The sequence below is a fragment of the Hibiscus syriacus genome, unplaced genomic scaffold (assembly GCF_006381635.1).
Source record: "Hibiscus syriacus cultivar Baekdansim isolate YM2019G1 unplaced genomic scaffold, ASM638163v2 tig00111689_pilon, whole genome shotgun sequence".
In the NCBI taxonomy this organism is placed as follows: Eukaryota; Viridiplantae; Streptophyta; class Magnoliopsida; order Malvales; family Malvaceae; genus Hibiscus; species Hibiscus syriacus.
Genome location: NW_024063154.1, coordinates 821,702 through 835,056, shown reverse-complemented (window position 1 = coordinate 835,056; position 13,355 = coordinate 821,702). Strand labels below are relative to the sequence as shown.

The 13,355-nt window shown below is 34.6% G+C and overlaps 1 protein-coding gene and 1 pseudogene across 1 annotated transcript; both read right to left on the bottom strand.

Annotated features, from left to right (window-relative positions):
* Positions 1–7,419: 7,419 nt before the first annotated feature.
* On the bottom strand, positions 7,420–9,165 carry LOC120167524 (annotated as a pseudogene).
* A 1,009-nt stretch (positions 9,166–10,174) lies between these two features.
* On the bottom strand, positions 10,175–12,180 carry LOC120167523 (probable E3 ubiquitin-protein ligase ARI8). The gene is made up of 2 exons (XM_039176516.1): positions 10,542–12,180; positions 10,175–10,505 (listed from the first exon to the last, which is right to left on the bottom strand). Exons 1-2 carry the CDS (start codon positions 12,106–12,108, stop codon positions 10,261–10,263), a joined length of 1,812 nt encoding a protein of 603 aa, XP_039032447.1. The 5' UTR covers positions 12,109–12,180; the 3' UTR covers positions 10,175–10,260.
* Between the last annotated feature and the right edge of the window lie 1,175 nt (positions 12,181–13,355).

The window sequence follows — 13,355 nt, the reverse complement described above, 5'->3', positions numbered from 1 at the left end:
TGGATGCTACCCCTATTACAATGGAACACAAACACATTCAGGATAAAAACTCCAATATAGAAATCAATCAAACCCATAAAATATCGATAAATTTACCTGAATATCTGATCGTCACTTATGATAACGGTAGAAGAAAGAGGAAGATCTGCCTGCTTGCATTTATGTTTAGGGTTTCTCGATTAAGAGTACTATATATCGTAAACGGTTTCTTGATATTAAATTAGTATCGACACAAACTATATTAGTGTCGACACATTATTTAGACATATTCTCTCATAAAACCGGTATAATTGTACGGTTAGATTGAAAAATTACATATTACATTATACTTTTGGGTTCGATGATTTTGGGATCGACACTTTTATATATGGATCGACACTTTATGGGTGCACCTTGTTTTTAATTCATTCTGGAAAAAAATATCGACACAAACTATATTAGTGTCGACACATTATTTAGACATATTCTCTCATAAAACCGGTATAATTGTACGGTTAGATTGAAAAATTACATATTACATTATACTTTTGGGTTCGATGATTTTGGGATCGACACTTTTTATATATGGATCGACACTTTATGGGTGCACCTTGTTTTTAATTCATTCTAGAAAAAAAATATCGACACAAACTATATTAGTGTCGACACATTATTTAGACATATTCTCTCATAAAACCGGTATAATTGTACGGTTAGATTGAAAAATTACATATTACATTATACTTTGGGTTCGATGATTTTGGGATCGACACTTTTTATATATGGATCGACACTTTATGGGTGCACCTTGTTTTTAATTCATTCTGGAAAAAAAAATATCGACACAAACTATATTAGTGTCGACACATTATTTAGACATATTCTCTCATAAAACCGGTATAATTGTACGGTTAAATTGAAAATTACATATTACATTATACTTTTGGGTTCGATGATTTTGGGATCGACACTTTTTATATATGGATCGACACTTTATGGGTGCACCTTGTTTTTAATTCATTCTGGAAAAAAATATATCGACACAAACTATTAGTGTCGACACATTATTTAGACATATTCTCTCATAAAACCGGTATAATTGTACCGGTTAGATTGAAAAATTACATATTACATTATACTTTGGGTTCGATGATTTTGGGATCGACACTTTTTATATATGGATCGACACTTTATGGGTGCACCTTGTTTTTAATTCATTCTGGAAAAAAAATATCGACACAAACTATATTAGTGTCGACACATTATTTAGACATATTCTCTCATAAAACCGGTATAATTGTACGGTTAGATTGAAAAATTACTTATTACATTATACTTTTGGGTTCGATGATTTGGGATCGACACTTTTATATATGGATCGACACTTTATGGGTGCACTTGTTTTTAATTCATTCTGGAAAAAAAATATCGACACAAACTATATTAGTGTCGACACATTATTTAGACATATTCTCTCATAAAACCGGTATAATTGTACCGGTTAGATTGAAAAATTACATATTACATTATACTTTGGTTTTCGATGTTTTTCGGATTGACACTTTTTATATATGGATCGACACTTTATGGGTGCACCCTGTTGGCCATATTGTAAATTTGCCTTTTACTTCCAAGTATCGACATGACCCTTAATGTGTATAAGAAACATGTACAACAACATACTGCTAACTTTTCTCATCTCATTCATAATTATATTCACATACAAAAATAAATCGTATACAAAATTATAAATCTTATACAAAATTAACTCGACATTTACATCATTGCATCCTTTGTTATTCTTATGTAATATTGCAGCTTTTGTTATCTCCTGTCTTCGTTCATTTTGATTGTGGCTTACGAGATCGTTTAATACTCGCGATCGATCCCAGTCTCCAACAACCTATATTCAAATTGTCAGAACGTTAAGTATTGTCAACTACAGCATTCAATCTACGACTTTAACAATTTTACCACAAACAATTTTTTCTATCCACTTACAAAATCACCAGTTGCCCCTGTAGAACCGATCGATTCCATCCACATCATCACATACATGCCGCAATCATATCTGTTACAAAATTTGAAAACCACACATGTCAATTATGATGAATACTGCATAAATTAAGCTTTCTATTTGTGATAACATCTCATACCCATTCAATTGCTTATTCTTCTTATGCTCCACAAATTTGAAATTTTTCAAGGGATACTTTCCTAGAGATCCACATGACTCAACCCAAATGCGTTTCTATTATAAGAATCTAATATTTAATCTGCATTAAAATAGAAGAAGTTATGCACCAAAAAAATTATGCATTATAATTTACATAATGTCCTTTCATACATACATACATACAATCTCTTAGCATCCTTCACTCTCTGTTTAGCTGCTTCAGTTGTAAACATACTATCATATATTGTTACAACATGATCTACCATATCCAACACCAACAGATACCAATGTGAATTATGGTAGTTTATTGTGATCATTATCTGCAACAAATTTCACACCAATTGACAAAATTCAACATTCTATATCCGAAAACATCATTTGCAATTGGTATGGTGTCTTACCTTCTCACAGTCGGTGAATTTCACATAGTTATCCAATATGACACCCCAGAAGGTAGAAATATTCTCAACACTTTCTTTGTTGTTGGCTTCCAACGCCTGTTGCTGTAATTACGCAACAAACATTATTAATTTACCGTCTATAACACTACTTTTCAATATTATTAATTTAACTCACACTAAGAGGTATGGAAGGTAGCCAATCCTCCGGTGTGACTTTTGAGAATCGTAGCATATGGTCCAGGCGAGCAAATCGATAACCTAACAAAATTAATTACACAATCAGAACATATTCAATAAGTTTTATTTATTTTCTACTTTCTACTTACCACACCGCCAACCCATTCCGTAGGCTTCAACGTTGCAACGTCGTATACAGTAGCGAATTGATTTCCCATTGATATTACAGAATATCTGTATGAATCATTAGGATTAATATCTTGTCATGAAATATTTAAATATCACTCACAAAACAATATATTTCACTTACCCCGATTCTAACTCGCTTTCCATAAATAATCACAAATTGCAGCTTCGATGTCATCAATTCCGGTTGGAATATCCGCTTTTTCAACCTACAATTTTGCATACAAATTTTTGTCACAACAACATAATAAAAATCAAATTAAGTATTCTTTTATTAAACTTACCTTCTGCTTCTTCTTCTGGGGTGCAGGACATTCCGAATCCAAAACTGCTGCTATAACACTCTCCGGTGTATAAATGACATCGACTTCCTTCCTCCTCATTTCTTCCATCTCTTCTTCTCCTCCTCTCTTCTTCATATTTTTTCAGTTCATCGTACTTTTTTTCTACATAGCTCTTCATATCTTTATTTCACCCTTCAATTGAGCTCCTTCATCGAGTATTTATCAACCACCCCCTTCACCCCCGTAAGTTCACTCCTCAAATCAACAACCTCCTTCACCACTCCCTCAAATTTTTCTCCCGTCACCATCTTAATATCACCCTTAACACCCCAACTTCTTTCACCACTTCACCCCTCAACACCTCTACTTCTTTCACCACTCCATCTATTTTTCCTTCCACTACCCCCTTATGCCTCTCGAGTGTATCTTCGACTCTCTCGAGTTTCTCTACGACTTGATCAAGTTTCTCTTCGACTCTTGATTGTCTTTGCATGATTTCAAATTGGATTTTTTTGATATCAGCCAATTCAGACATCAAAATGTCGAAGTTACTCTGTTTTGCTTCACCGTCGTCCCACTCACCTTCATCCCCCAATACAACCATCCCTCCTTTTCTCCTCTGCCTCCACTGCCTCCTCTACATCCAATATTAAGACTTCTTAATATTATTTAATTACATTTATTACCATTTCTTGCTTCTTCCCTCTATCCAACTTCAACTTCACCATCACTCTAACCACCTCTTCCTTCCCCCATGCACGGATGCGTGCCACTCCGGTTCTTTCATAAGCCGGCACTGCCTCACAGTCCGACCAAAAATCGAACAGTGCAACCTGCATTTATAATAAAATTTATATTTTATATAAAAACACAAAAAAGTGATTCAACTCATTTACCTCTAAGATTGCTATGCACCCTTTGAGGTATCTCTGGCTGCCCTTTTTAAAGGTGATTATTGATTCAATCAATCTCGAATGGATATATTCAGCCCAATTGAATTCACCCTTCAAGCCTTCATCGCAAATGAGCTTCATATATTCCTTGTTCGTTGACGTATCACCCGTGGACAAAGAAATATCCCGACAAGGTACAATAGAACTCGGGCCTTCAGCTCATCCCCCAAGTAAGATCCACTTTTGATATCCTCTTCAACTTCAGTATATGTCACCTTATGATTCAAACCATATTTGGAGGCAAGTGCTTTCCAGTTCTTACTCCTACAGACTTCTATAACACTTTTGCCTTTGTTTTGTACCCCCAATACGGCTGCAGCAGTCGATACCCCAGAGGGAATGAATAATCACCATACTTAGCCATACATTGATTGACGTCAAATTGTGCCATCAAGGATCGACACAATTCCTCCGAATAGGTCGATCCCTTACTCCGATCAACGATCCAAAACCTATTTCTCCCAGCACATTCAACTGACCCTTCTCCTTAAGGTGTTTAATTAATAAATTCACCCTTTTAATGCTGCATCTTGTCGACACTTCCTACATTTTTAAAATATATAATGTTATAGTTCTTATATTTTGTATCAACGTATTTACAAGTTTAATGAATACCTTATTTTCGGGGGCTTTCCTCCGTTCTTTGTATTCTTTACTATCATTCCTTGACTGTGTGATGTAAGGTTCCTTTTCAGCATCACTCATTGAATTCCATTTGGACCTCACATCTTTTTCACCTAATATTAAACATAAACGTTTCTTAATCAATACATTAACACTAAATACTAATACTACTCAATGTCAATTTCATTTTACATACCGAACCGCTCTGTGTGCCATCTCCTTCATCCTTTGCATTCGGTCATACTGTTAACATTTAAAATTTGTAATCAATTTAAAGTTTATCGATACTTTAATCCAATTACCATTTCAACAATAATAACAAAAAGACATTGATACTTACTAGAAGTACATATATCCACCCTTTGGTTGCTTTCGAGTCTCAGCCTCAATTTCAAAGTCATCTGCTCCACCAACAATTTTCCAACCCATTGACTCCATTTTTCCTTCATATATCAGTTTACGCAAATCAAATTATTTTGTTACATACACTTTTCAATATACAAATATAGATAACTACTCTTGTGGTAAAACGGTTTTCTTCAAAAGAATTTGAATGGCCACACCAAAATGTGTCGGCACATTTATACAACCTATAATATCATTTCTACCTATAATATTTAATAAAAGTATCGACATTTATATTTTTCCTTGAATATCTATTTCTACCTGCAATCGGTCCCAAATGCTTCCTTACTCCAAAACCCCAAACAACACATAAAAAACCTTATCGCGATTACTATAATAATAAAAAATTAGGGTTTCGACAACATACTTTTCGATTCGACTGCAGCAACAAACAAACAAACTTCGCTTTAGAAACGCCTTCTGAAATGCAGCAACAATTACTCTTCGATTTCAAAAACTTGTCCGTTCTATCTTTTTTCAGAGGATATTTAGCTATGGCCTTTATATTTTCATCGGATATGTTATTTATATTTAATCGATACAAATACAAAAGTGTCGATACTTTTATGTCAGGTGTCGATACTTTCGAAAGGATAATTACCTATTTCTTTGAAAGTGTCGATAATTTATTACACGTACTTACGAAAGTATCGACACTTTCAATATATCCGGTATCATTTTACCGGTTTTATCATTTTGTTACCGGTTTTATCATATTTTTACCTGTTATATCGTTGTGGATCGATATATTTTTTTAAAGTATCGACACATTATAGGCGCTATAACTGCTTCTCTTTTAAATTCACAAAGTGTCGATCCTTATATAACGTATCGACACTTTTAAATTTACCGGTTTTATCATTTTGTTACGGTTTTATCATATTTTACCTGGTATATCGTTTTGGATCGATATATTTTTTAAAAGTATCGACACTTTTTAGGATTTAAAACTGCTTTTAAAGTTATGTAATTTATGTTTCAATTTATTTAATAGTGTTTCATGTTTTCCACCTACAATATTAATTTAATAATTTAATTTACACAAAATTTATTTGATTGTTTTGATATTTATAAAATATTATTTAGAATTTAAATTTAACAATATTAACCAAATAATTTAATAAATATGTTTCAACAGTGAAATAAGTATGGACACTTTTATAAAAATGATATATACTTTTTTGAAAGTTATGTAATTTATGTTTCAATTTTTTTAATAGTGTTTCATGTTTTCCACAATATTAATTTAATAATTTAATTTACACAAAAAATTATTTGATTGTTTTGATATTTTATAAAATATTATTTAGATTTTAAATTTAACAATATTAACTAAAGATAATAATAAATATATTTTCACAGTGAAATAAGTATGGACACTTTTATAAAAAGGATAGATAATTTACAATATAACAGGTAAAAATATGACAAAACCAGATTCATTATGACAAAACCGGTAAAATTTACTTGATATGTTAAACGTATGGACACTTTTATAAAAAGGATAGATACTTACCGATAACCAAAGTTTACCGGTTACCAAATTTTTTAATAGTTTTTCATATTTTCTACCTAAAACATTATTAGTTGTCAACATAATAGGTACCGCTAAACCGAATTTATTAAATACATTTTAATGTATCCGGTAATGCTGTATATTAGCCGTATATTAACCCGCCTTTCCTGAGACAATCCCGGGAGGGTGGGATATAAATCTAGGGCTCTTTCTTGGTTTTGAAATTTGAATCTTCAAATTATACTCCTTGGATACCCATAAAGCTCCAGGGCCCAAGGCATGTTCATCTGTCCTACATAATTGGAGAAATCGAGGGTATTATTTACTTGTTTCTGGAACTGTTTGATTTATTTTATCCTTTTATCATAGTTCAATAAAGAAGTAACCATTTTTCATGACTACTAGACTACATATTAGTATGTATATCTGAATTTATATTGAAAATTGAAGACCTTAATTCATAAACAAAATTAAAAACCTGCAGAAATTTTACTGAATTTAGAAGTGAGGGTAAAACCAAATGATTTCATGGTATTCTTTTCTTCTTCTTTTTTCCTTTATAGAATTGCAATCATACAAAAGAAAACTAGAAATTTTCTGTCATCACTCGAGTCTATAATCTGCATAATTGGTCTTATAATTCTATAGGGTAAATGAATCTTACACTCAAATGTTCTGAGAGGAGTTAACTAGTTCATGACTTGCAGGGTTCAGAAGCATAAAAAATACCTTTTTGTATTGAGGCAATTTACTATTCTTTCAGGCTCCTCCAATCTAGTTAATGGTCCTCTCCAAAATCGATGGCCTTTTGATGGATTTCAAGATTGAAAAGTTCAAAAAGAAACCCCTTAACCAAGGACTTGTAGGAGATTCAATCAACTCATCATAAGCAGGAATTGGTTTAACCGCTTCATTGCATCGTGTAGAAGACTGAAATTCTTGAAGCAGCCGCTTTATGCTTCCAACTTGACGATCCTGAAACCCACAGAGAACTATCCAACTGAAGGGAGTTAGTTCTGTGGAGACATTAAGTGCCAACCCATGTTATGTTATACACTTGGATACCAATTTCTGATTTCCTGTAACAAAATTTTGGAAAGATCAAATATAATCAGGAAGACGGGGTTCTTTAAATGAAATCAGATTAGAAAAATGACATTGTAAAATGATTATAAGTGCTGTGGTCGTAGACAATGACAAAATCTTCGTATCACCAACTGCTGGTCCAAGCAAGTAGACAACACAAAAACTGCATGGTCGAGACTTAATCACCATGATGCCAGGACCCTCGATTGCATAGCAATAATAGATGGAGAATAACAAACCATTATGATTGCTTGCTATCTTTAGATTTCAATTCAAGGCCTAAAATGAATGGGGTGATTCTCTAAAACCTCTTTGTTACCATCCTTCATAACTTCTACCAAAATATACATAATTCGAGAGCAAATAATCAAAATGAGAGGGGGGGAAATTATGGGGCCATGCAGGCTAGCAGGGGATGCATTTTGGTCCCTTTCCACTTTGGAACATCATCATTCCACTTTAACATGAAAATATTGATAATCCTATGCCTATTTCCTCAGCCTGCAGTGTCCTACATTAAATGTTCAATTTCAAAAGAAAGAATTGAGACAACATGGCCGACAAACTTATAATAACAGGTTTGCTTAGCCATTCACGAAGTGGTAACAAATCAAACATCAAAAGCAAAAAGATAAGAAATCTTACCAACCCAAACAACCGTTAAACCTTTAATTCTAGAAGCCTTGATAAAAAATGTTGATGAAAGAACCCAAATCACCACCTCAAGTGTCCTAAGGTACCAATGAAGATCCATCTTGTGATTCTGGAGATTAATAAGAGGATACATGACTAGCTACATTGCAATACAGGTAGTATAAGAGGAGTTAGTCGAAAGAGAAAATCACCTTGAATCAAACTAATTCACATTCTTAGCTATGTAGGTACTGAAACCATACCTGTCCAGGCCCATATGTAATTTTCCCGCCGCGTTCAGTTGGATAAACATCAAAAGGAGCTTCCTTTATGTCAAAATTCAAATACTTCTCCGAGCTACCAGTACCGATTGTATAAACAGGGTTATGCTGAAGAATAATTAAAGAATCCCTGCAATCCTAGTGTTCTTGAATCAATGCTCTTTTTTTTTAACAATTTGTTTCTTGCAAGACCATGCCTTTCCATATGGAATAAACTCCTTGTGCAACTCAAAACTGTCGCACCTATGGAATTCAAGTTAAAAAAGCTTGACTTTTAGGGGGAAGAGGGATGAATGGAATTTGTTTGTGAAAATGTCTGAGAAAGACGGAGGAACTTACGCTTTTGTTTTCGTTGGAATCACTGGGTTGAGTTGATGAGGAGGATCCTTTTGTTGCTTTACGGTTGTGCATGTTGTTGGGATTGTTCTGACACATAGATTCGATGCAAGAATCATGGCTTGTGAATCTCTACAATGATTGAACAACATTGGCTTTTTTCCGAAATGCCAAGTCCTCTGTGAGAGCGAAGAAACCAAAATTAGAAATGCGCGAATGCATGTTGACAATTTAGTCGGGCATTTTTTTCTTCTTCTTTTTCTGTTCATTTGTTGATTTATGGACTACATTGTCGTCAGTTGATAACAGAGAGGCCTCAACTCCAAAGCCCCTCATCCACTATATATATGTAATGCTAACCGCTGAAATTCACCCAAGGCAAAGCAATATCGAACTTCTTTAATTTGCTGCTACAGCTGCATCGTATTACAGTGCTGTGATTAACTAAAGAAAAAGATTTTTTCGTGTGATGATGAACATCATTGATTCTTTCCTCTGTTCGTATGTATCTTCAAATATTGAACTTATTTCAAGTCGTTTTCATTTTAATCCCATGATTTTGCATGAAATGGTAATTTGTTTCTTAATGAATTATGGGTACATGAATCCGTTTGTAAGTTACAATTCATCTGGGGAGTTGCTTCTTCATGACTAGGGCTGTAAACGAGCCGAGTCGAGCTCGAGTATTACCGAGTCATTGAGTTTTAAAGTTTTCACTTTAGTCACCAACATTAGTTTTTGTTTACAGTTTAATCATTCATGGTTAGTTTCTATTAGTGAAATATATTCAGCAATTAGTTATAGTGATTAAGCTGTTTAAGCAATGGAGAATTATTGGGTGGACCTAGGTTTGAATCCCAGCTCCAACCCTTTTGTTTTATTTTTTAACCAACCGGAGATTAACTATGTCAGGTGACCAAAATAAAAACGGGAGCTAATGTTGGTGATTGAAATAAAATTTTTAAATTTTGATGACTAAAATGATTTTTTTAAAATAAGTGACTAATAGTATAATTTACGCATAATTCCTTCTACTAGTTCCGGGATAAAATGAAAAATATACTAGTGTTGAGATGTGCTTCTTGAAGACAATGAATGCCCTTTTATTTTCTGTGTTCTTTATCTCCGTCCCTATGCATCATCTATGTGAATTACATCCTAAAAATGCATGAAAGTAGCAAATGATGAAAAGACAAAATAAACTTGCACCCATTTGGACTAATCTACGGCTCCAGTGCTTCTGAACACATAGCGCATGTGATCGAGGTCCTGGAATTGGTGAAAGTGCAGACATCACAAGTCCAAGAACCTCGTTCGCACATTGTACAGAATGTTGAAGAACCTTCATTTTCGAAGGAACAATAAGTACAAGCCCATGGTTCCATGGCAGCGCCAGTGGCAGAGTTATCGTTAGTGTTCGTTTTGAAGTCTGGAGCTCCGATGACAGCCGCAGCAATAGCCTCAGTCCTAATCAACTTGCGTCTCTTTCGAACACTTGAAGAATCAATCAACTTGCGTTTCTTTGGAACACTTGATGAACCCCCTGAGTTTACATCAGACAGTCCATTCTGCAAAGCGGTAACCAAGTTGTCAAAGTAATTTCTAGTCACACTAGTGAGCAAAGTAAGCTTTTCACGGAACTCGATGAATTCCATTGTTGAGCGCTTGAGTTTGAGGAATGGCAGCAGCTCCTTTTCAGCACAATCATGAAGCCTCTCCAAGCCAGACTCGGCCTGGCCTTGCAAGTACTCAAACAAGTTCCTTTTAGCCTGGCATTCATCCGGTAAGTAAAATCCATATGCATAGGTCCATGCAAGTACCCTCCTGCATTCAATTATCTGTTGCCATGCCTTTGTTATAAAACTGATTTCAGCCGCAGATTGTTCTTGAACATGACGGACAATCTCAATCTGTTTCGATTGCACATTTTGCAAGTCATCAGCAGCCTTCATCATCGACTTCTTATTGGTCGCCCAGCGTTCAAAGTGATGGGCGTATTTCATCATGTATTTCTTGGCCTTCTCTCTTTTTTCCTCTTCAGGGTTCTCCCTGAAACGATTACAAAGGTTATGCCTTTTCCATTCTTTAAGGCAAAGCCAGCAAAACTCGAAATAGCAAGGCGCCCTACAAGTCATATGCGAACACCCCATGTTTTTTTCGATCGGCCTTTTGCATTTGGGACAAGGCTTGGTAAAAGCTAGTATGTAGTTCATATTCTCAGACTCCGAGCTGTTCTTTAACATCCATTTTGACACAGTTTCACAGTCCACCGGACGATGAGCTTCTTGAGTACAATTCCAGCAAAAGGAATGGGAGCAAAGGCAAGAAACATCGAAACTTTCACTACCAGCGACAAAGTCTACAGCGTTTTCACAGCCTGGACCAGGACACCACTTGATCATCTTGTTTGATTCAACATATGACATGACAAAGTAACCAGAATACTTCTTTTTCTCTTTCTCGGATGCAAATAGACCCACCATGTCTTCTCCCACAGCAGCACGACAAGGTGGGTTGGGACACTTTAGCAATAAAATTTGAGGGCCATCAAGAATGGCCGTTTTAATGTAGGAACTCCAGCAATCATTACAATAAGGATGTCCACATCTTGTGGACTTCAACCCATCACAAGGGTAGTATTCAAAGCAGATTTCACAAAGCATATTGCCGCCATGATCAGGTGATTCGACCAATGTTTTAACAAACAAGCCTGCCTTTTCACGGGCTAGTTTTTCATCAGCAAACCACGCATCAAAAACATTACTAACACTCCAGTGAAAGTGAAGGAGTAAGATACCTGCCTCGGTTTTCGATAAAGAGAGGACAGAGGAGACTTCAGCGACAGTATCAGTTACACGCTGACGTATATCTGCTTCGGTTAGAACAGTACAATTCTTGCGGATCATCCGAAAATCATCAGTCTCATCTTCTTCGAGCGCAATCCCATCGTCACCATCGTCGTGATCATGATCATCTTCACGGCTGTTGTTGCCTCGGTGTGGATGCAAGTCATCATCTGTATTGTCGTTGTAGAAGTCGTCATGGGAATCGTTCACAACAGAATCAGCCATGACAAAATAAATCTAGCCCTAGAAGAAAATAGGAGACCTAGGATACTACAACAGCGGAGGGAAAGAGGGGATCGTTTAGCTTCAAAACCCTTTTCTGTTTCTTTGTGTTTCGAAAAGCGAATCCTATGAAATCTGAAAGACCTATGATAAACAGAGTGAGAAAAACGGTTTATTATTTGTTTATTGATAATAATAAATCCCAAGGGAAGCGATTTTATTTTTAATTTATTTAATCTTCTCCTTCTCATTCAAGTAATTGACACCATCCCTATTGAACAAAAGGAAAGAATAAGCTACGGAACCCTGTGACAGTGAGCCATCTATTTGTATGCTCGGACTCTCACACCCACCGATACAAACTATTTCTCCTTTAAAACTGCTCACATATGTCGTTTGGTTGAATTATGTTTAATTACATACAAAATTTTCACCCGACAAATTTAAATCGAACAATATAACAATTTATCTGATAATGACACCTTATAAAAGTGAATTTAATTTAAAGTATAAAATTATACATCACTAATATATCGGATATTAATTAAAAAATATTATTTATTTTACTAACAAATAAATTTTAAATTTATTTGGTTATAAATACCTCGAACATATCAGAATTTATATAGAAATAAATTATAAATGTATAAAAATTATATTGTACCAAAAAGAAGAAGAAGAAAAAGCTGTAGAGATTCAAATTTCATGGTTTCAACTCAAACAATGAAAGATGGTCACTAACTTGCTATAGCCTATAGTTCCTCCCTCATTACGTTCCAAAGACAAGTTTAAGGAAGACGGTTCATAATGGTGGGCGATTGTATGGCAACTGAAATATCATGTAGGATATCAACGGGAAGGGTTCAAATTGTAAGTAATTTGATATTGTTTAAATAGATTTTGAATTTGAGTCTTTGTGTATGTAAAAAATTACTCATCAAAATCAGGTATTCGATGCGATCCGAATTAGACATGACAAAACTTTGAAAATGGGAGGACAACAAAAAAAATGATAAATTACAAATTTCATCATTAAAGTTTACTTTCTCTCTATTTTGCTTACTGAACTTTAAAAGTTTTCAATTTCCTCACTAAACTTAATACACTGTATTTTTTTATTTTGTTGTTAAATAGTTAACGGCTTTAAAACGACGTCGTTTTTAAAAAAATCTTCACCAAAATGACATTGTTCTTCTATATAACAGTCCGTTTATAATGTCGTCAGTGAAAAAACGACCAAGTGTATTAAG

What these genes read in the sequence shown, in the direction of transcription:
- LOC120167523 (XM_039176516.1), bottom strand. Translation starts at nt 12,108, where the DNA reads ATGGCTGATTCTGTTGTGAACGATTCCCATGACGACTTCTACAACGAC. An exon ending in AAAGAAACGCAAGTTGATTG is followed by an intron (nt 10,506 to 10,541) that starts ATTCTTCAAGTG and finishes GCAAGTTGATTA; the next exon opens with GGACTGAGGCTATTGCTGCG.